Raw genomic sequence first — 21,373 nt, forward strand, 5'->3', positions numbered from 1 at the left:
CATTCATACGTGCTGATTGACCTCGCGAATGCACACATCGATGTTATAGTTCTCGATTTGACGCCTTGTTCTGAGTCAAGGGCACAACCCTCAGTGTCTGATGAATTCTTATTAAATTCGAGATGTTAATTATGAATTGTTTATACTGTGTGTCCATGAAAGGTTGATAGATTCAAGTCAATAAAAGGTATTCGTGCTCAAAATTGTAGAATTGCGCTTGTAAATTATGAAAAGCTCATCTAATGGAGTCCCAGAGCAGCTTAATTATTATTATCCTGCTTTTAAACACTTGGTCCCGTTTGTCCAAAAACATTGTTTATCGCCCCAAATCCAGCTTTTCCTTGATTTTTTCCCCCTCTATTTGAATATTGGATCATAGGAGCTGCATTCAGAATCTGCTGTGTCTGTGTGAGCTGGACTGGCTCCGCCCACACACACGCCCATCTTGGGCAGAGGAGGAAGTACTTCCTCTCGTGGCGCCATGTGCCAGAGCAGAGCTGCCTGATTGTGGGAGAAGTCAAAACGGGGGGGGGGCCTACCTTGATTGTGATTGGCTAAACCCCCCCCCCGATGACACTATATAGGGTTTGATTTCTGATTGGCTGGTTGGAGCAACACACTTCCAGGTATGGGGATGATTATTACTGCTGGAAAACCTTTAGAAAGTGAATTTTGCATAATTTGGCCCCTTTGAAGTAGGAGTTTTCAAAAGGTGGGAGGATGAGCATTGAGCTCTCATGTCCACTGTCATGATCATTTGGGTGAATTTGTAACTGTTTTTTGTTTTGAACAACAGTTTATCCATTGACTTGAATCATCATAATTAAGAGTTTCTCTTAAAAAAAAAGCGTCCCTCAGACCCCCACAGCTGAAGAGTAAGGCCCAACGGGAGCTCACAGCTTTCGTAGCAGTCGACATATTTCTGTAAAACAGGTGGAAGAACTTGACGTCTGCTTTCAGACTTGATTTCGGTGTGATGAAATCCAAACTGTTATTGTAATAAATACAATTAGGCTTTTTTTTTTTTTTTATTAGCAGCTGTGTATGAGTTTGCAGAGCCCCAGATGATTGTGCAAGGTCACCTTCTGATAGTTAAAGGACTTCATTAGAACTTAATGCGACATATGGCGTTTTTTCTTTTTTGTGTGTGTGCGTGTTTGCTGGGGGCGAGACGAGAAGGTCTACATCATTTGTTGACCGTTGCTTCATCCGGACAGCATCTCGCACCAGGATCGGTTGTTTTCCTTGAGCTGTATAGTTTCGATTTCTCACCTCCTCACACCGAGTAGATTTCCCACGAGCGTCGGCACCCGAGACCAGGACTCTATTTTTCGCAGCGTCTCAAGAATTGCCAGCTGTAATACCGTTTGTTTATTTATTTACATACAGTCTCTGCCTCGTGAGCCATTAATGAATGTAGCGGAAGCACGGCAATGCATCACCGTCAGAAATAGACGTACACATGGCGCCACACAACTCGATTATACATCACAACTCATTCAGAATGCTGCCGACGTGGAGACGGTCGTCGGAGGGCTCGTGTTTGCATACGCGCATGCACACGGACGCAGGGTTCCTGTAGTAATACGAGAAGCGAGTAATCTTTCCGGCGCTGCTCTTTATTTGATCGGTAAACAATGGTGTTGTTTGACAGCTCGCGACCGGAGGTGGCGGAGGAAACTCCGGCTGGTTTATGGTGTTTAAATGAACTGTGGTGTCGAGGAAGAAAGTGCCAGTCCTGCTTCTCTCTCCGGGACATTTTACTGCAATACAATAACCGCTGAGGTTTTCGATTTCACAGGAAACTTATTTAAGTCGGCAGTTTTCTTATTTTATAGCTGGACGCTGTTTCTTGGTGCTTTTGAAATAACCGGATTTTTGTTATTTGCGCGGATGATCAGAAGCTGGGGCGTTGAGTCTCATCGATCTTTTCTAGTCATTCATTCAGAATATCGGAGTGAAACCAGATCAACCAGATATGGTTTTGATATGAATCTCCTATTGAGTCCCATTATGAAACAGTGGAAATACGCACTTCTTTATACCTCTAAACTGACTTCTTCTTCACCTTCCTTTTCTTTGACGTCTTTGTCTTCTTGGTACTAATTTTCTACTTTCTTGCATTTTTTTTTTCCTTTTCTTCATCTTCTTCTTTGTCTTTGTTTTGTCTTTTTCATCTCTGGTATTCATCTTTTTTCATCTTTTCCTGTCACATGTACATATGACAAATATCTAGAAATGTGTTAAAAAAATTTCAAAAAACAAGTACAGTTTATGTCCACTTTGATGTGTCTTTTCCTCGAAAAGATAATCTGTTGAAAATGTAGATTTAACAGTGAAAATGTGATCGCTTCTCTCCATGTTATTATGTTTTTATTCTTTTTACTATTCTTTTATTATTTTTATTTGAGAATTTTTATATTTACTGTTTTCTCATTTATTTATTTATTATTTTATTAAGTCCCAACCTATATTAACTAAAGGATTTTTACTGCACCTCTTAAATACCTGCGAAACTGATCAATCGCCGCATGTCTCTCGTCTCTCCACAGTATGAGTTTAAGGTGAAGAACATCAAGAAGAAGAAAGTCAACATCGTGGTGTCGGTGGATGGCGTGAAGGTCAACTTAAGGAAAAAGAAAAAAGTGAGTTATCGTTTTTTTTCTCCTTAATAGATTAATTCAGCGTATCATCATTTAAAAAGAAAAACACCATCATATTTTATGTGGTAATGAGGCGTTTAGTCAGTTTGGATTTACGCTCCGGTGCTTTTAAAGGCTTGCAGTTCTCCTCCTCTCAATATTGCAGCACATAGAAATATCTTCCTGTGGAAGCGTGAACTTATCTGGAATAAACAAGCCGACGCTATGAGATGTTATTAAATACATCCGGGTTATAATTAACAATTAGAAATGTAAAGCAGAAAACAAGGATGAGTTAAAATCTTGGAATATCTTCAATCGTACGACCGGAAACAGAAAAGATTCTTTATATATACGTTTTGATTAATTGTAATATATTTTTTGTGACGTTGCTTGATTGAGTGACGCTGGTGGCCCCCCCACTGGGAGGCCCCCCGCATGCCGTCTCACTTTGTGCTCGTTGAGGAGATATCATCTGTAGCCGCAGGAGACAAGGTCCCGGTTGTGTAACAACATTAGGTTAGCCACCTTTAAAAAGATTAATTTCCTCTGCCTGTGTGAAGATCGATCGCCTTCTTAATCAGAGGGCAGGTAGCTGTAGGAATGTGGGTATTGTTGGAGGACAAAAGGGGCCTGAGTGGGATTGGAAACCGATGAACGAGGAGAGACGAGAACTTGAAGACACTTGTGAGATTGACAGTCGGGTCGAGCTGAACCTGAGGAAAACTCCTGGACGTGGCAGGGCTGAATGTTATGCTTTTTCCCTTCCCGTCAAGAATTGAAACCAGTATTTTATAAGTTGTCCGACAGCTTTGCCACGCAGAGTCCTCCAGGATGAATTATTGTGTGGACTCGTCAAGCCCTTTACTCTTGAGAGTTGCTCCTTTCAGAACCGGCACCCGCTGCTCTGCCATAATGTTATGACAACCGAAGTGAACGCCGGTTCTCTTCAGCATGGCCCCAGTTTGCAGGCGGGATAAATTACACATCGAGTGTGTTTGAAGTCTTAAGGATTTAACAAGTACCACATTACATTGGCTTCTAGGCAACAGAGCATCTCGGGGTCTTAACATTGCAGCACATCTATTAAAAGGTCCAAGCAGACCTTGGAACAAAAAAAAATCAAAAAATCAAAAAATCTCTTAATGTTGTTGTCAATAGCGGGAAGAATTGTATGACTATACACTTGTACATAGTGATTGATGGCAACAACTATATTAGATAAAATTAGACTAGAATTTCAGGCACAATTCTGTTCAAATCAATTATAAACAATATGTTGTACTCAAAAAAAAAAAAAAAAAAGGTCCAAGCAGGGACGTCTACTGAGGCATTTAGTCCCATAAATACAAAACTACCTAGCAGAGGTTTCAAAACTTCCCTGTAACCAGAATGTAACGACACTTTTATTTCAAGAACACGATGGAGGTTGAATGAAAAACACAACAACCGTTAAAGTTTACAGTTTATCGCATTTTATCGTATTTTCAGCATTTTTTGAATGCGTAGTGTTTTTTTTTGTGTGTGTGTATATCATGTCGTGTCATTGCAAAAACAAACAACAGCGCCATCTTGTGGCCTCGCATGCAAAACTGATCGTTTTCAGTGTTTCTGCCATTTCTGCCGTATAAACAGACGTCATTTTCAAAGGTTTTCCCGAAACGAAAACTCAGCGTTTTCGCTTGGAACTTTGTTTAAACAGGCCATAAGTTGCTTATGATTGAAAAAGAAATTTTCACGAAGAAGGACAAAAACAATAAGTTGCATCAGTGTGAATCATTAATTTTTGTCAACACAAAATGTATGTTACTAAATATCGCTCATAGAGAATAATATGCTAAATATCATATTAAATAACCAATATATTTGTACGTTTCAGAAGTGTGCTGTCTCATTTCACATAAATCCACCGAGTTCTTGACTTTTCACTAACCTGGATGGACAAAACACACTGAACAGTTCAGTTGAACTGAACAGTAACCGATAGGCGCTCATAATGTTTTACAGCTGATCGGTATTGGGCTGTTTCTAGTTGGTTTTAAAAAGCTCCGCATATTCACATTTTCTCAGCCGATAGTTTGCCACCCTCTCAGACGACACATTTCCTTGATTTACTTGAGGAAATGAGCTCATGATGCTAGCCAGAGTCAAAAATAATTCAACTATGCAAAAAAAATCGGATTTTATCCCCCAAATGAATGTTTTAAATTAAAATGAATCGATGTTAGCCGTCTGACTTTTAGCTGTGTTGACTCAAATCTCTTCAGATTCCAATCTTGACACTGTGGCACTTTTTATACGCGTTTGAGGTGGAATCATCCTCATCTGTGAAATATTTAATACTTTTAATGTGATTTTATACACTTTTTCTACTTCTGAATCCACATCTGTGTGCCTGTTGACTTGAATTGGAACGGCTTTGTGTTATATTGAAGCCAACAACCATGCAGTGCAGGCTCTGGCTGAAGTAAATGGAGACTGGGTTCTGTGAAGTGGAAGTAACATGGCAACTCTTGATGTTTTGCAAACCGGAGGGGCCATTCGGCGCTAAACGGCCTCCGAAAATAACCTTGACATTGATTGTTTTTGTTTTTCATTTCCTCCATCGACAGAGTCGGTCAATTCCGTTTTGTGGGGCATGGAAATAAAAGCTGACGATGAGACCAGAAGACCAGACTAAAAATCGTGAATGATTAATTACAACACCCATGGGGATTTTATTAAGCATTATCAGATCAAAATTTAGTTGCGTGTGGCGCTAGCAGTGGAAGGAATCTGGAGATTACCTGCAGGAATGATTCAACCTACAGCTGGCTCGGTGTTTGGTTTCCAACGGGGAAAAAAGCTTTTTTTTCAGTTCAGCTCTGATTTGTGCTCCTGATTGGTTTCTGTGGCAGAGACTCAGTTTTTTTTTTTTTTTTTTTCTGCTTTCAGCCATCCAACGAGCTGCAATAACTTTTTTATGATTACGCCGTTGGAGCATGAAATATCTGGTGACCAGTGCAAGAGTATAACCTGTCTTTTGCCCGGTGGCAGGTGGGGGCAGACTCCGTCTCGCGCAGCCTTCACTTCAGATCCAGTGGCTGTAGGAAGATGCAATATAACATCCATCCATTCACTCAACACAGGGAATCGACGGCTCGCGAGCGTCATGCCGGGAAGAAACTTTCCAAATATCAATATATGAATCGTATTTTAATTGTATTTGAATTTGCTTTAAACTGTAATTACTGCATTTTATCTCAAATTCACAAGTAGCCATTCATCGAGTCCCTTTCTTTGAATTAGTGGCCGTCAGATTAATGCACTTCCACCCTGAAGAATTTATGTGGTGATTAAAAAACTTCTTTACGGGATGTATAGTGAGGGCACATCTAATTTAGTACATCTACATCTTGTATGTTTCTAACTACATGGTTTCATAACTTTAACATTTTTAATCTCTCGTTCGAGAAATAAAACGGATGTGGATTCCATAAAGGAAATCATTAACCCTTAAAAAAATATTCATTACAGTACTTCATCAATTAGGATATTTCTGTTTCAAAGAAACATCCGCATGTTGTGTTTACATCTGAAAAGTCTTAAATTTACGACAATGTCAAATGTTTTGTTTTTTTGTTTTGTTTTTGTTTTTATCAAATTTTCCTCAAAAGTCTCAAAATAGAAAAATATCCTCACGGGATTTCTATCAAAGACTGACTGCATGACTTCAGTACCACTGTCCTACTATGTAGTGTTTCATTTGTAAGAGCTAAATAAATAAATAAATTTTTCATAAATATTTTTTTTTCATAGTTTATTAATTCGACTATCAAGTAAAACACATCAGTCTCAGTGACCAACTGAAAGAAAAAAGATGCTTTACCAGAACAAAAGGGCAAAACCCCACCACTGGCTCGAGGACTGTTCGAACAATTTAATGATAAATACAAAACTGTCAAAAATTTATAATTATTTTTTAATTTAAAAAAAACCCGCAGATGTGACGAAATAGCATAATTTATGATCACTTGTGTATCAAATAATGGGATAATGGGATAATGGAATAACGGGAGATTCAAGGAGAGCCCATCACTGATCCGGTCTTGAATATTTCAGCTTTCCTACATGCATTATATTATCTTGAGCTGTTTTCTTGTAGTGATTCCTTCCGCCAGCTGTCCCACTTCCCTATAGCCTATTAACCATATGGTGAGTTGCATGAAAAGTGAATAATGGTTTCACACACTTTGGGTTTGCACTTAAGATCATTTCTGAGGACTTGAGTTTACATCACTAAAACAAAACAAATCAAAAAATACATAAAAAAACCTCAGTATGTTGCACAGTTCTTATCAAAGTTTGATTTCCCGATGGGAGCTGATGGATCATAAGTGATGTGTGCGATTGCTCTGCGATGGGTTACACTTGAAACCATCATCGAAAGCTCCCCGTCGCTTTATTTGACAGGACGGAATTAAAGGCCAGCCAATAGATAGATGATTTACCTCCACCTGTTTTTTTTTTTGTTTGTTTGTTTGTTTTTTTTAACCCCCCCCCCCCTACCATCTCCTTGTCCTGAAGACGGAAATGTCAAGTATGACGGGCAGCAATCTATTTAGGTCCCCGAGAATGGCGGAGGCAGTGAAAGACTGGAGATAGGAGTGATTGAATAACCGAGTCAACAAAGCACTCCTCCAGGCAGAAATCGATATGAATAATTCCTGTGTGTGTGTGTGTGTGTGTGTGCGTGTGTTGACATTTTAGGATGTGACATTAAACTGAAAGGTTTAATCAAACAGACAATCAAAGAGGAGGAAAGAAAGAAAAAAAAAAAAAAGGAAAAATGTACATGAATATCTCAATATTCTATTATTCTGAACAGCAATGAAGCCTGACGTGTTCTCTTATCACATTTCAATTGCACTGCGCTAATGGACGGTTTTGTGTCGTTCAAACAGAAGAAGGAGTGGACGTGGGACGAGAGCAAGATGATGGTGATGCAGGATCCCATTTACAGGTAAGCCGGTCATCAGTTCTAAATCCCACGTTGGTGTTTTGAGCTCGTCTTGAAATGCTCATTTGTCTGGCTTTCAACACTTATTGTAATGATTTCGGTCGTTATGGCTGTGTGTGTGTGTGTGTCCATCCATCCATCAATGCGTGCATCTTTTTGGCCATCCATCCATCCATCCATCCATCCATCCATCCTTCCATGCATCGATAGAAACATGCATATATTTATCCATCCATGCATCCATCGTCCATCTGTTTAATCCTCATCCATCCATCCATCCATCCATCCACTACCCCTGTCCCACAAATCCATAAAAGTAGTCTGTTTTTATAAGACTATATCCTGTGGTCAATATTCCAACATTGAGATTAGATTTTCCCCAGTACTTCCTTCACGACTTCCTTCTTTCGTGCTCAATAGGATATTGTACAATTCACACCATTATAATTTGTGTTTCCCGTTTTTTTTTCTTCTTCTTCCTATAAACTGTCGAGCGGCTCACCGTACCAAGACAGGGGTATTGCAATGTTGTAAATTTTAATGATGCAGTGAGGATAGCAGACATCAAAGGGCTGAGAATCTGTGAAGCTAGACGATCAGGATGTAGAATTGCAGAACATGACAAGTTTCGTGCGGCTGCTCGGGAGGAAGGGATGGATAATTCATAAAGAAATGTCACGAGAATAGAAATTACCGGGATTTATGTGTCTACAAGAGACGTGTTTTATTTAGGCCTTGATTTATTAAAAAAAGAAGCTTATGGTCTCTTTCAGTGCTAAGAACTCTAAACACAAGGTTAAGTTCACTCGGTTCAATTGCAACCGGGGGTTTCATCTTGTGAATTGACATCGCGCCGCCGTGTGTTTACACCCAAGTAAACATGCGAGACATGTCGTGCTGAGAAGCAGCTTGTGCACTTGCTGGCGACAGATCTGCTGACAAATGGTGGCCACATTTGAACATTTCTCAGCCAGTTTGTCTCGCGCGGACCCGTGCCGGGACTGTGAAATTCGGCACACGACGAGCGAACATCTCCCGCCGACGGAATGCCGGGCGACTGTGGCTCAGTTTGGGGTCGAGCCGGTCGTCTCTGAAATGCCGGTTGGTCGGTTCACTGATGTCTCACGTGTCGAAGCGTCCTTGAGCAGAGCGCCGAGGTCGGAGCCCACTTCGCGTGGTTTGAAAGAGTGAATGCGACTGACGACGTTGAAGCTGCCGTCGCGGCGAAAATTCACTCGTGTATATAAGTGAAGAGCGTTTATCATTTCAACTCGTACCGCGTGTTTGATTGAGCGCTATAGACTGGTTGCGCCATGCCTCAGAACTTTGCTTCGATTGACTCATACTTCATCTTCCTGCTCTCTCTTTGCTGCACACACACACACACACACACACACACACTCACTCCCAGGCGGGCGCAGCTCAGAAGTGCATCCAGGAGCTCGGCCGGCGCTTTGGAAATGATTCTGTCAGAAAGATGGATTTAGCCCAGCTGTTCGCGTGAGCATCACTGAACTCAAGGAATTCTCAAAGATTCAAAGTTAACGTTTGTTCCGCGCATTTGAGCCGCACGCACAATCGTTGTCACTTGTGTCGGGGGGGTTTTTTTTTTTTTTTGGAAGATTTAGCTGAAAGTCTATTGACTGTTCCAGCCACATGCAGTTTAAAAGGCTTGGACCACAGTTTTTAATCATGAAATCGAGAAATAGATGCCAGTTAGTGATTTAATTTGAAGTTGAGCTTTGCAAGGTGCCATGTTGGAGTTGTCATTACCACCATTCCCTCGCAGCAAAAACAAAATTCTGGCCTATCTAATACCCCGTTGACATTGACAAGTGAAATTTTGCATTTTGGAAAACCTTTGCGTTGAAACAATCCTAACCCAACGGTGTCCATTGACGTTCGGTTCTGTTTTTATGTAACATGAACACCGATGAGCTTTAAACGTTTTTTTTTCTTTGTCGTCTTGGTCCGCTCACTACCACTTTGTAAGAAATAAGATGCGTCTCCATCTGCGATCCAGATGACCGTGGAGCAAATGTCGACGCTCACGGAGGCGTGTTATTAAATTCAAGAGCGCACAGCACACGCCACATTCATGCTTATGAATTCATAACAACATACGTCCATGTGCAGAACGATTTACGACCTTGAATATATAGGAGCATATCAGAACAGTTTCATTTTCCCGTTTTACTGGGATTTACCGAGTCCTAACTTTTCAAAAAGTTACGTTTTCCTCTTGTTTCCACGAAAATGGGAGTCGGGAGGTTTTTCCAAATTGTTTTTTTCTTCCCATTTCCACAGAGACGGAAGATGTAGCGTTTTTCAAAAACGACGTTGCCTTTTCTCCCATTGCCACGGAGACGGCTGTCGGAGTGTTTTCACAATGTTGCTTTTTCACCGTTTCCATGGGGACATGAGTAGGAACGTTTTCAGAAAGTTGCGTTTTCCCCCCGTTCCCACGGAGACGGCAGTAGGAGCATTTTCAAAAAAATCTCCGTTTTCCACGGAGACGAGAGTCACGGCGTTTTAAAGCCATTCCAGCCGCTCCGAGCTCCGTTGTCATGCAAACTGACCATCAAAACACAACCCAGGTTTTCGCGTTTTCACTTGGAAACGCTGTCGTGTCGCTCGACATGTTTTCAAGGTGCTTCACTTTTCTCCGGATTCTCCGGCTTTCTCAAACACACCTGCTTGTTAGGCTGTTTGTTGTCTGTGGATTGATGAAATAATGTAAACACATTTAATAGAACTGTGTCGTTTTGAATATATATAATATAATGTACCTCTAAATACAGTTGAGTTTCAGTTTTTGTTCATCTCGATGAAGTTATAATGGTGAACAGACTGCTAATACGCAATAGGAGTGTGTTAATTGAGTGGAAGTGTCCTGCCTCTGCTGTGAACAGCTGTGCAAAAGCCTGAGTCACGCCAGATGCGAGCAGCAGTCGGCGTCCTGACTCATTATCAGTCAGGGAGTCAGGAAGGGCATGGATCCTCTGGTGGTCCTCGCTGATAAAATACAAAATATTCATGTGCTGCATTCTTATGGGGGAAGAAAAAAAAAAAAAAAAGCATATCTACATTTCTACTCTGTACTTTCTTTCAAACCAGACAAGACTGTGATATCTTTGTCCTTGGATTCCTCCGGAGTTGTTTTATACTCGAGCCGTTATCAATATGCAGGGAGGGCGGTTTGTATCTTTCAGCCTGTAGCATCACATATCGGGAGTTTTATTGGAAAAACTGACTGTGTGTGTGGTCTCGTTCCCGAAAGAAAAGATTATCGCGTGAATGTAAATATGGGTAAATTGTTATCGTCCAGGTGTAAATTCGACGCCCGCCTCTGAGAAAACATGGTTCAAATGTAACCTTTTGGAATTAAGCTTGAATAATGGGCTCCATAAGCTAATGCGATACATATTTATGTCTCCTTTTTTTTATCCACACGCCGGGAGGCAAACGCACATCAAAGACCCCGGGCTGATTTAAAAGCTCCTAAGTGGGTTTTCTTTTCTTTTTTTTCTTCTTTCTTCTTCTCGATGCACAGTGGCTGGACGCTGTGTGTCGAAGTAATCTGGGAGGATTTAGATGAGCGCTTTGCATATTTCTTTTGTGGACCCCTTTTCATCTTCAGCGGCTTCCGAGGCGGAGCTCGCTGGCTTCCTGCCACTGAGCCCGTCGGCCACCCGGGTACACGGCGGCGGCGTTGGCGGCGGCGGCGGCGCTGCCGTGAGGTGGAACCGGGCATGGCCGCAGTCCATCACGTTTACAAGTAAACATGACCGAGGACACTCTTCGTGATTACTCTTCCAATACTAATATCCTGAATCCCAACTGTAAATTGGACCTAAGCCGCGAACAAAATGCCTCAAAACAAACACTTGTTTCACACGGGGGAAAACAAAGGATTAGTGGCTGGTCAACCTTTTATCAAGGTGGTGACGAGGAAAATTAACTGAACTGAAGACCCGCGTCCACAGAATTCCTGATGAAACTCGTGCGGAAGCTTGTATGTTATCACTAGAATCTGTGAAAATCTCTTTCTCATAATAACAGGTGAAGTTTAAAAAAAAAGACATTTTTAAATACATTGCAGTCATTCCAATGTGCTTTTATAGAGAAAATAGAAAAGCCCAACATATCCACATGAGCAGGCAGGTTTGTTTGCGACTGTGGAAAGGAGAAACTCCCCCCCAACAGGGAGAAACCTTTGCAGAAACCAAGTCAAAATTAAAGAGGTCATATTGTGCAAAATCCACTTTCTAAAGGTTTTCCAACAGTAGTAATAAGTCCCCGTACCTGGAACGATGCCCCAGAGATGAAGAAAGTCTGTCCTCTCTCTCCTTGGCTTGTTTCAGTTTTTAAAAAGTGTGTTGTTCCAACCAGCCAATCAGAAATCAAACCCTATAGAGTGTCATCGGGGGGGGTTTAGCCAATCACAATCAAGACATGCAGCCGAGGAGAAATACAACCAAATGCTGAACGCTCAGCATTGTGTTTTCAAAAAGCGACTCCATCTTTTTGTAGGATTCGGCATCGTTCGCCGCCACGCGCAGTGTGAAACGAGCGTCTCCGTCATATCGTCTGCTGTTGGGTCCATCGTCTGCTTCGCTCCCACGCTGTCCTACACCTCGGATGAGTGTCTGATTCACAGCTGCTTTCCACCGTCACACTAATATATAATTCAATCTCAACGACGTCCCTACGCCTCGTGTCACCGAGTGGAGCTGGTCCCCGTATCTTTTAAAAAAAATGTATTTATTCACTTTTCTTCTTCTGCAAATGAAACGTATTATTCAATGTCATTTGAAATGTCCCGGAAAAATGAGATTCTGAATAGAGCCCTGTGACCTGACCCACATTTCCTGAGCAGCCGGTCGATGAAGTGCTCTGCTAAATGCGATGTCTGGTTTTTTTTTTTTTTGTACCAAAATGAGTAAAAATGTTCGCTAAAAAGCTGCCGCCGAGAACGTTTCCATCACTGCAACTTGCATGAGAGACGACAGTCGATTAAATCCGGAGGAGATAATTTTTTTCCTTAATTTTGCATCTCCGCACGCCATCTGTGTTTTTTTTTTTTTTTTTTCTCATTGAACGGTCACGAATCATTACGCACTCGGATGTATCCCGTCATATTTTCTTTCCCTCTTGCAACGCTGCGCACGGTGAATGAGTTCCCTCTGGTGAGTCGTGTCGTAGGTACCTGCTCCGTTCTGTTTCCACGCCTCCTGCTGATATAAAATGCTTTTATGGGTTTGTAAGTGACTGCAGAGGAAGAATTGGAAGCCTGCAAGGAGGAGAATAACGAGGTAGACATTTAGTTATTTGATCCCCGGTGCCATTTGATTAAAGTGCCCGTCAATATTTTCAGAAGTTTTAATGTTTTAATGGCTTTGCTGGCCTGTTGGTCTGCTGTCCAATATTTTCTATATTTTACTGTTCTTTAAGTTACAAACCCATAAAATAGTTCATCATGCAGATGTTGTGCAGTGTTGACGTTGCACTCCGGCAGGAAATAAACGTTACTAGTTAAATTGAGGAAATGTAGTTGATGTGACCCGGTGATCCTTCGCAGCATTTTCGCTTCTGCAAGCTATTTGTTTATAAACACTGTGATTTATGACAAAAAAAAGCTGCATTTTTCAATAAACTCCCATTTGTGACAAATTGATGCTGATGAAATTGGTGTTGGAGGTGTGTAGTGTCGACACGGGTGGGTCACGGCAAGGCATGGTCTTTACACATCACTTTTGTGTGTGATATCAATTATCCTACTGGTATCGGTACTCTGTATCGGCAAGATACTTTTTAAAAAAAAAGTTGCAATGTAAATGAGGGAAAACGTTTCTGAAAAGCTGCGAACTATACATGCTAACTTCATCATTTTCAGCATTTCTGCCATTTCTGTTTAAACGGACGTCGTTTTCAGAGCGTTCACTGTGTAGACGTGAAACTTTTCTGGAACAAAAATGTAAAAAAATAAAAAAAAAGTCCTTTGGGGAACTCCACACATGTACAGGGAGAACGTGCAATTTCCACTCATAGAAGCCAAAGTAACTGGATGAACAATGAATTCAAAGTGACACTACTCTCCAGGGACTGAAGCAGAAACCACAAACCTTTTTAGTTGAACCACGTTGAACTTTAGCAGCTTTATGACGGTTGAAGATGGAGCCTGGCTGATCTTACCGTTTAAACTTGTTCACACTGACCACTTTGTATACACCAAGGCCGGTTTTGGTGTATTGGAATCTATTTTTCTTATCAGGAATGCATTTCAAATTTTTGAAACTGGCTCTGAGAGTTGATAAATCTGAAAAGACTCGCTCGCTTCACAACGAAAATGCTAAAATATGGACACATGCAGTAACCCTGCCAACCGAAAACACAACAATGGAGGATTAAAGGGTTGCGTTTGTGCAACAGAAGCTCCTGGCTTTGACAACAAATGTTCAAATTCTGTTATTAGTTGGTACTAAATTCCAGTTTGACCTGAGGCACTTCTACTTTTTCATTACTCCACAAATGAGGCTTTTCTCATTTGCGCATCAATAATTGTATACACTGTATATTAACGCTATATGTATGCATTATGTCATCGTTCCTGTTTTTTTGATTTATTTCTGTATTTTGGCTCAAGTTTAGAGTGTTTTAGGTTGTTTTTTTTGTGGACAGATGCTTTTTTATGAGGAAAATATTTGGCAAATAGAAACATGTGGACGAGGTCTCAGGCCACGTTGACAAAGGGGTGCGAGGATTACTGTCGAACGCGAGAAGAAGTGGACTCCTTTGATTTGCCCACAATGGTTCAGTGAAGCCGAACTCTGTCGCGTCAACCCAACTCTCAATAACTTACAAAAACATAAGCAGGAAATAGATCCAATAGGAGCATTAGATAGTGTCTGTGTTCCTCACTGGGTTCCACAATGTGCCTCAAACAAACAAAGCCCACTGGCACAGGGAGGTTTGCACACCAGATTGGGAAACGCCGTTTTTTTTTTTGTGATAACGATGAAAAAAGACCTCATGGGTATCACGCACTGCAGCATAAAACCGACAGTATTTGTTACAATGGTGACACTTCAGAGATAATATTTGAAGGTGCCAGAGCTGAAGAATGTAGTTAACGCTTTCACTTCCTCCAACAAATCCCCCCAAAAAACCCATATTTATTAGGTGAAGTGGTGACTCAGTGTGAGCGTGCTTCATTATAGCGGGCTGGTGGCTCAGTTGGTGCAGCTGGTTGTCCGCTAATGGCGAGTTTGGCACTTTGATCCTCATTTCTTCTGGTCCATATGTTGAATCCTCCTTGACTGCGACACTGGAAACACAAATTTCTCCCAATGGAGGTTAAGCCCCTTCTATGGCAGCTGTCGCCATTCGTATGTGTGTGTGTGTGTGTGTGTGTGTGGGTGTGTGTTCACGTTGGATCATGTAAAGTGTGTTGAGAGCGCTCAAGCTATAAAAGGCCTGATTCATTAACTGTTTACAAATTCCAGCTCACGTAAATAAGATTGCACTTTCACTTTGTGTGCAATTTACGGGCGATTTACTCAGAATAACACTAAGAGCGATTTTAGCCCCAAAACAGGAGCGTTTAGCGATTTAGGTTTTTTTTTTTTTTTTTAGGTAGAAGGTGTTTGAATGTAATGACTACACAAGTCCCACAAGTACAAAACATGTCCAGTTGGATGTATTGGTGGAGAAAATTATTAAATATATTGCATGCACACAATACGCAATATCAAATTTCCACTTTTATTTCCACAAAGCTTTACTTTATCAGACTTGAAGTGCACTATTTTAGGTCAATTTATCATTATATGTTTCTCTGTGTTCTCACCCAACAACACCTTCTCTAACCTGGATTCAGTAACTTATAGAAGATCGGACTCTACAGTAGCTAGTGTCTGTTATTGCTCTGAAATACCATCAGATGGTTTGAATCTGCATGAATTATTCAAAGAGGTTGGATGGATGCGTTATTTTTGTTCACAACCAGCGTAGCGCCGTCGCCTTCGCCTGCCAGGATGAACCACTCGATGTCGACGAGCACCTTTTTGGTTGGACCGAGGCCCAGTGGAGTGCGGGAAGACCTCACATCGGCCTGTTTTTGTTTTGCATGCGAGTCGCTTCATTTTGCCACAAATGCACAAAAGTAAATGATCCGTTGCCACTGGAAGTGTTACAACTGCAGATAACACAGAGCGAGAGAAACGCATTCGCCTGCCGGACACATGTGAGCACGCATGCACGTCGAACCCGGCGCTCCCGGTCTCTTTGTTTCTCTTGAGCCGATTACACAAAGTCATCTGCCAACACATTCCTCTGTCCTGGAACAAACAAACCCGTCACACAGACACAGTGTCGCACCTATAAAGTTAATAAGGTCGCCCACCGATTCTAAACTGAAGCCGCAGGACGGAGAGCAGAGACCTTGATGGAGGGGGAAACAATGATTAATACATCGACGACAAATACTTGAAATACTTCAACAATTTATAACGATAAAGTGAACTATTTAAATATCATTTCGAGTTAAAAAACAAAATAATAATATAGTATGGATTTGGTATACAGTCTCGCCTTAGACTGATGTTATTTACTGTTCAAATAAACAATTCTGGAAACTTCCAACAATGAGTTTCTCCCGATTAATTAAATAACAGCAATCAGAAATGCATCAACCAAGTTAAATCGGATTTACTTCAACAGAATAAATCAAATGCACTTTGATTAGATTTGATTAAAGACACCCAGAAAGTTTTTCAGTGTAAATTAGATTAAAAACTATTTGATTAAAAAAACAAAGTCTTATATTAGTCATAGCATGTTTTTGTTGCTGGTCCCCTTGCTGTTGTTGTTATTGTGTCTGCTGCCACTGCTGTTGTTGTTGTTGCTGCTGCGACTTTGGTTGTTGTTGCTTCTGGTGTTGCCATTGTCGTTGTGTTCACTGTAGTTGTTGTGCTGTTGCAGTTCAATTCATTAAAACCATTTCAATTCAGTGGAACGGAAGTAAATCATGTTAACCTAAAAGAATGATCAAAGTGTTTCAAGATGAATTATGGGTTAAAAACCTTCTTGCTCATTGAAACTGTACATCTTTTCGTACACTGCCTGAGGCCACATAATGATTTCAGGTGAAAAGGGAAAAACCTTTATTGCATTTCAGTTGTTTCCGCCTTGTTGAGTGAAATAAGAGGTTTGGCAGCCTGGCAGTGGAGAATAATCCGGGGACTACTTCAGGTGATGAAACCTTGGCTGTCGGCCTTCTTCCTCTTGGTGGAAAACTAAACGTGAGCATCTCCTTTAGTCGCGTCTTTGCTCCGTCAACAACACTCCAGATCCTCCTTTCAACACCGTCTGCCAAAAGCAGTGAATATGCACACCCAGCATGCATTTTATCATCGTCATCGTTATTTTCTTGTATACGACTCGATCGATAATTTCAGACGTTGTAACGACTCCTCTAATGCAGATATATTTCTTTATTTATCGTTATTGACCGTTGGCCGGCTCATCAGAGGGAGAAAAAGAAAAAAAAGAGAAAAGAGAGACGTTTCCTTGTGGGAATTGAACGCAGCTTGGAATTCAGAATTTACTACTTAAAAACAAATAAACCCAGTGCTTGCAGGTAAGCTACGGGGTAAAAACACTGTTGTTTGAAAGGGGGAACGTACACCTCTGGTGGATTCCTGGTGCGAGTGGATCTGCGAGACTTTGTGAAGACTCACTTATTCTTCTCTCTCTCTCTCTCTCTCTCTCTCTCCGCTCTCTGGTGATGAAGGGAGCTTGTTAGACGTCTCGGTGTGCCTTTCTGCTTCTACTTATTTTTATTTTCCCTTCGCTGGGTAGCCAATAATAGTAAATCCCCCGGAGGTTTGTTAGAAAAATCCCCCATCAAACTGATTGGGCTTCCTGGCTTTGGTACCCAGTGTTATCACAGCACATCAAATGAAAACATGTTAGATTTGGGTTTGTTTTTTTTTCTACTAATAAGTGTTTATAGTATGTTTTTTACAAATTCCAGCTCTGGTATTTTTGGCTGAGCCTAAACCAGACGGAAGCCATATCTATAAGCACATTTTTATTTTTATTTTTTAATTTCGCAGGACATTTCAGAAGCACACCCTGACTTACACGCCTCAATGTTTCCGTGTGCATATTTCCTAAAGCCAGTTTAGTTTAGGCAATGGTAGGAAAATGGTGAATTAACTCTTCATATTATTGTGATGTGGGATAATAACTTGGAGTTTGGTGACATTTTGGTCACTTTGCATGCTGATTAACTACCAACATGCTGTATTTCAGGCTGCAATAGTCGCATAGAAGATGACACGTTGCCATTATTCCAACATAAATGCATTTTCCTTTATAATGCTCGACAATTTACTACTACTAATGAGCATGAAAATCTATCATGAAGTGACATATTAGTAACTGATTACGATCATTGATTCAATTACAGCTGCAGCCATTTCAGCCATTATGTTAGTTTAATTTTCTTTCTCTGTGAAATCATTTGGACTGATTCACTGCGCTAACAGCTAGCTTTAGCAATAGCGAAGGAAACCTTGCCTTGTCTTACCACAGCGCCACCCCGTGGACACATTACCGCTCATTTTGGCTCCTACACACCGGCCCCCGATTGATAATGGCGCATCGACGTAACAATTATCAACAGAAAGGAGCCAAAAAGAAGCGCATTGATTCATGGCAAAAAAAAAAAAAAGAAATAAGGGGACAAAGTGAAACTTATTTATTCAAATATTTAAATTTACAAGATAAAATATAATTTAACTGCATATACTGTTTAAAATCACACCTATTTACACCCACAGTACATCCTTACGTGTACAGAATGTGAGAGAAAACTGAAGGAATTTTCATTTCTCCTGTCTTGTACTTCAATTCAGCCATGAGAACAATGTGAACCAGCCCAGTTTGGCTCAGATTTTTTTTTGTTTTTTTGGAGTCGTACAGAAAAAAAGTCCAGGAAACGAGTGCTGGTTGATGTGACTCGTCTCAGACTTTAGGTTTTGTGGCCTTCAACTGTGGTAATTGCTGACATCCTCTGAGACGCTTCCCACCCCTGTTAATAACCCCCCACCCACCACCCCCCACCCCTCCAACTGTCTGAAGTGTTTGTCTCTGCCCCTCGATTCTCACTTCAACTGCCTCCAATGGAAAGATCGCGCCCACACCGTTTACAACCAATCTGTTGTTTATGTGTTCCAGAAACACCCTGATTATGTGATATGGAGAACGAGCCTTGATAGGAAACACACACACACATTTTACACACATTGTGCTTTGTTTTTTATTGTTGTTTTTTTCCAAGGCACTTATTCAATGCTGATTACATGCATTTATTATTCACACACACACACACACAGAGAAACACACACAGAAACACGCACGCCTATAAAGTTTCTCACAACCTTATTCCGTCCTAAACAATCTCCGTCTCGGCAGCGACGCTTCCCTCTGTGCTCCACGCTAATAGACTGTCCAGTCAAATTTTGACAGCGAGTTCGCTTTTTTTTCTCATGGAGGAAAAACTCTTACAAGTTTAAAACAACTATTTTCTTCTTGGACCAGAACTTTTCCAAAAAAAAACATTTGAAAGGTCACTTCCTTCAGATTATGAAAGAAGCGGTCATGCAGTTTAATCTTTATGTGGTGAGCCTTTAAACCGCCTGCAACGGAAAAAAATAAATAAATAAATGCCCAGAACTCAAGAGGAGTGGGATGTTTCCACAAAATAAAAGCACTTCTAGCAACAAAGAGGGAGACTATTATTATTATTATGAGTAACTCTTATATACATCCATTTTCTTGTCCCGCTTTATGGATGGATAGCTCATCTTGATCGAAGGAGGAATTTCTTATATATATATATATATATATATATATATTGAGTTTTTTTACTTTAACAAGGCAAATTACAACATCACAGTAGAAATGCAGAAACAAATATTGCTTAATTAGCATCCATACAATTAAATATCAAGGTGCCTTAAGAGCAAATAACATTCCTTAAAGTATTTTTGAAAAAATATTAGGAAAAAACAATACACAAATCCAAACGAAACAACAACAAAAAAACAGAAACAAAAACAAAACAGATCAGAACAAAACGGACTCACAAAGGGGTTATAAAGTTGTTTAACAATCTGTGAATGTCCACCTAATCTGACATTGTCCACGTAAATTACAGATATTTGGGATAAACTACAGCTTCAGATATCTTAATATAGGTCCCCATACAGCCTGAAATTTCTGAGAATTTCCTGAGAACTCATACCTCAACTTTTCAATGTGTAAAATCCCAACAAATTCCCTGAGCCAAACCTCAAATGGTGGTGGAGAGTCTGATTTCCACACGAAGGAGGAATTTCTGTTGCCGTTTTGCTTTATTTATCAATTTTATGATGTACATTTTGTTGCATTTAGTGCAGAACGCGGTTCCGTTACGATGCTTACTTAGTTGTCCAACGTGTTTTATTTTTCACTGACCACCGCCGCTCGGCGTCTGCATGGACGCACAACTCTGACTGCTTTAGCGAGTGTTATCGGTCATATTTCAATCATATTTAGCGTGTAGCATTGCTTGTTTGTGAACCTCAAAACTCGTCATGGACATAAACACGGCCTATCAGTTTGAAGTTTAACTTGCGTAATTATATTAATGGGTTTTGGTCCTTTCCGAAATAACACTACATTTTCTTCCAACCTAAACCATTTGACAGCAAAATGTAGTATTCTCCTCTTGTAGTGTTACATTTTGCACTTGCTGCCAAGTAAAATTTCATGAATTCATTATCCCTTTGTAACTTGAAGCTCTCAGCTGTGAGATCTTACACTTTTTTTTTTCTTTTTTAGAAAACTAGTTCATGCAGAGCCAACTGTGTTTCTGCCCACACCCAGATCAAGAGAGTCCCAGTGTCTCTCTGTATTATTTCTGCGGCTGGATACCGTCCACATGCTGACAAAAACAACGTGAGCCAGACTTAATCATTGACAGTCATGACACATAACAGAATACCCCATAGCTCCACAACCCCCCCCCCCCCCCCCATCTCTTCCTCCTTCTGTAATTCATAACTGAGGAGTTAAAAAAGAAGTACCATGCAAATAAAACATCAGTAAAGCACCAACAGGCCTCTGCAGCTGTCCGACACACATGTATTATTCGTCCCACTGCTGCTTTGAGTGACATTTTTTTCTTATTCTGTCACGAGCACGAGTGAAGCAGCAGCAGCATTGCAAGACCTGGTTTTCTTTTTTTTTCTCATTTCTGTCCTGAGGAAACAGATGTCGCCTCCTTATATGACACAGGACCTGTTGATTTAATTTCCGTAAGAAAGAAGGTCTTTGGATTTGTAATATCGACATTCTTGTGATTCGGGGGAACTCGACACTCTCCATCCAAAGTGCGGATTAAATCCCTCTGCTAATGCCAGAACATGTGCCGCATGCAGATTTAATTAGAGCCACGTCCCCGAGTGTGTTGATGTGCTCCACGTTATATAGTTTCTGGACTTTTTATCAGCCGTTTTATTTATTAAATTTTTCTTTTTCTGCTTCCAAGTTCCTAAATTGTGGCACAAGAAGAGGAAAGGAAGAAGATTACATAACCAAACCTTTTCAGAAATTAACATTTTCTCTCTGCTGCCCTCCAATGCTCTCCATGGGATTCTCAAATATCAATATTAAAACACCG

At 40.7% G+C, this 21,373-nt stretch overlaps 1 protein-coding gene across 1 annotated transcript in view; it reads left to right on the forward strand.

The window, feature by feature from the left end:
- The window catches only part of nos1apa (nitric oxide synthase 1 (neuronal) adaptor protein a), a gene marked incomplete at its 3' end in the record, with an annotated part of 171,963 nt that overhangs the window by 78,124 nt on the left and 72,466 nt on the right, over positions 1–21,373 (forward strand). The window contains exons 3-4 of the mRNA XM_080506953.1: positions 2,553–2,645; positions 7,586–7,644. Coding sequence (XP_080363079.1) covers positions 2,553–2,645; positions 7,586–7,644 — 152 coding nt within the window. The remainder of the gene's footprint in view (positions 1–2,552; positions 2,646–7,585; positions 7,645–21,373) is intronic.

Source organism: Blennius ocellaris (assembly GCF_963422515.1).
Source record: "Blennius ocellaris genome assembly, chromosome: 12".
Taxonomy (NCBI): domain Eukaryota; kingdom Metazoa; phylum Chordata; class Actinopteri; order Blenniiformes; family Blenniidae; genus Blennius; species Blennius ocellaris.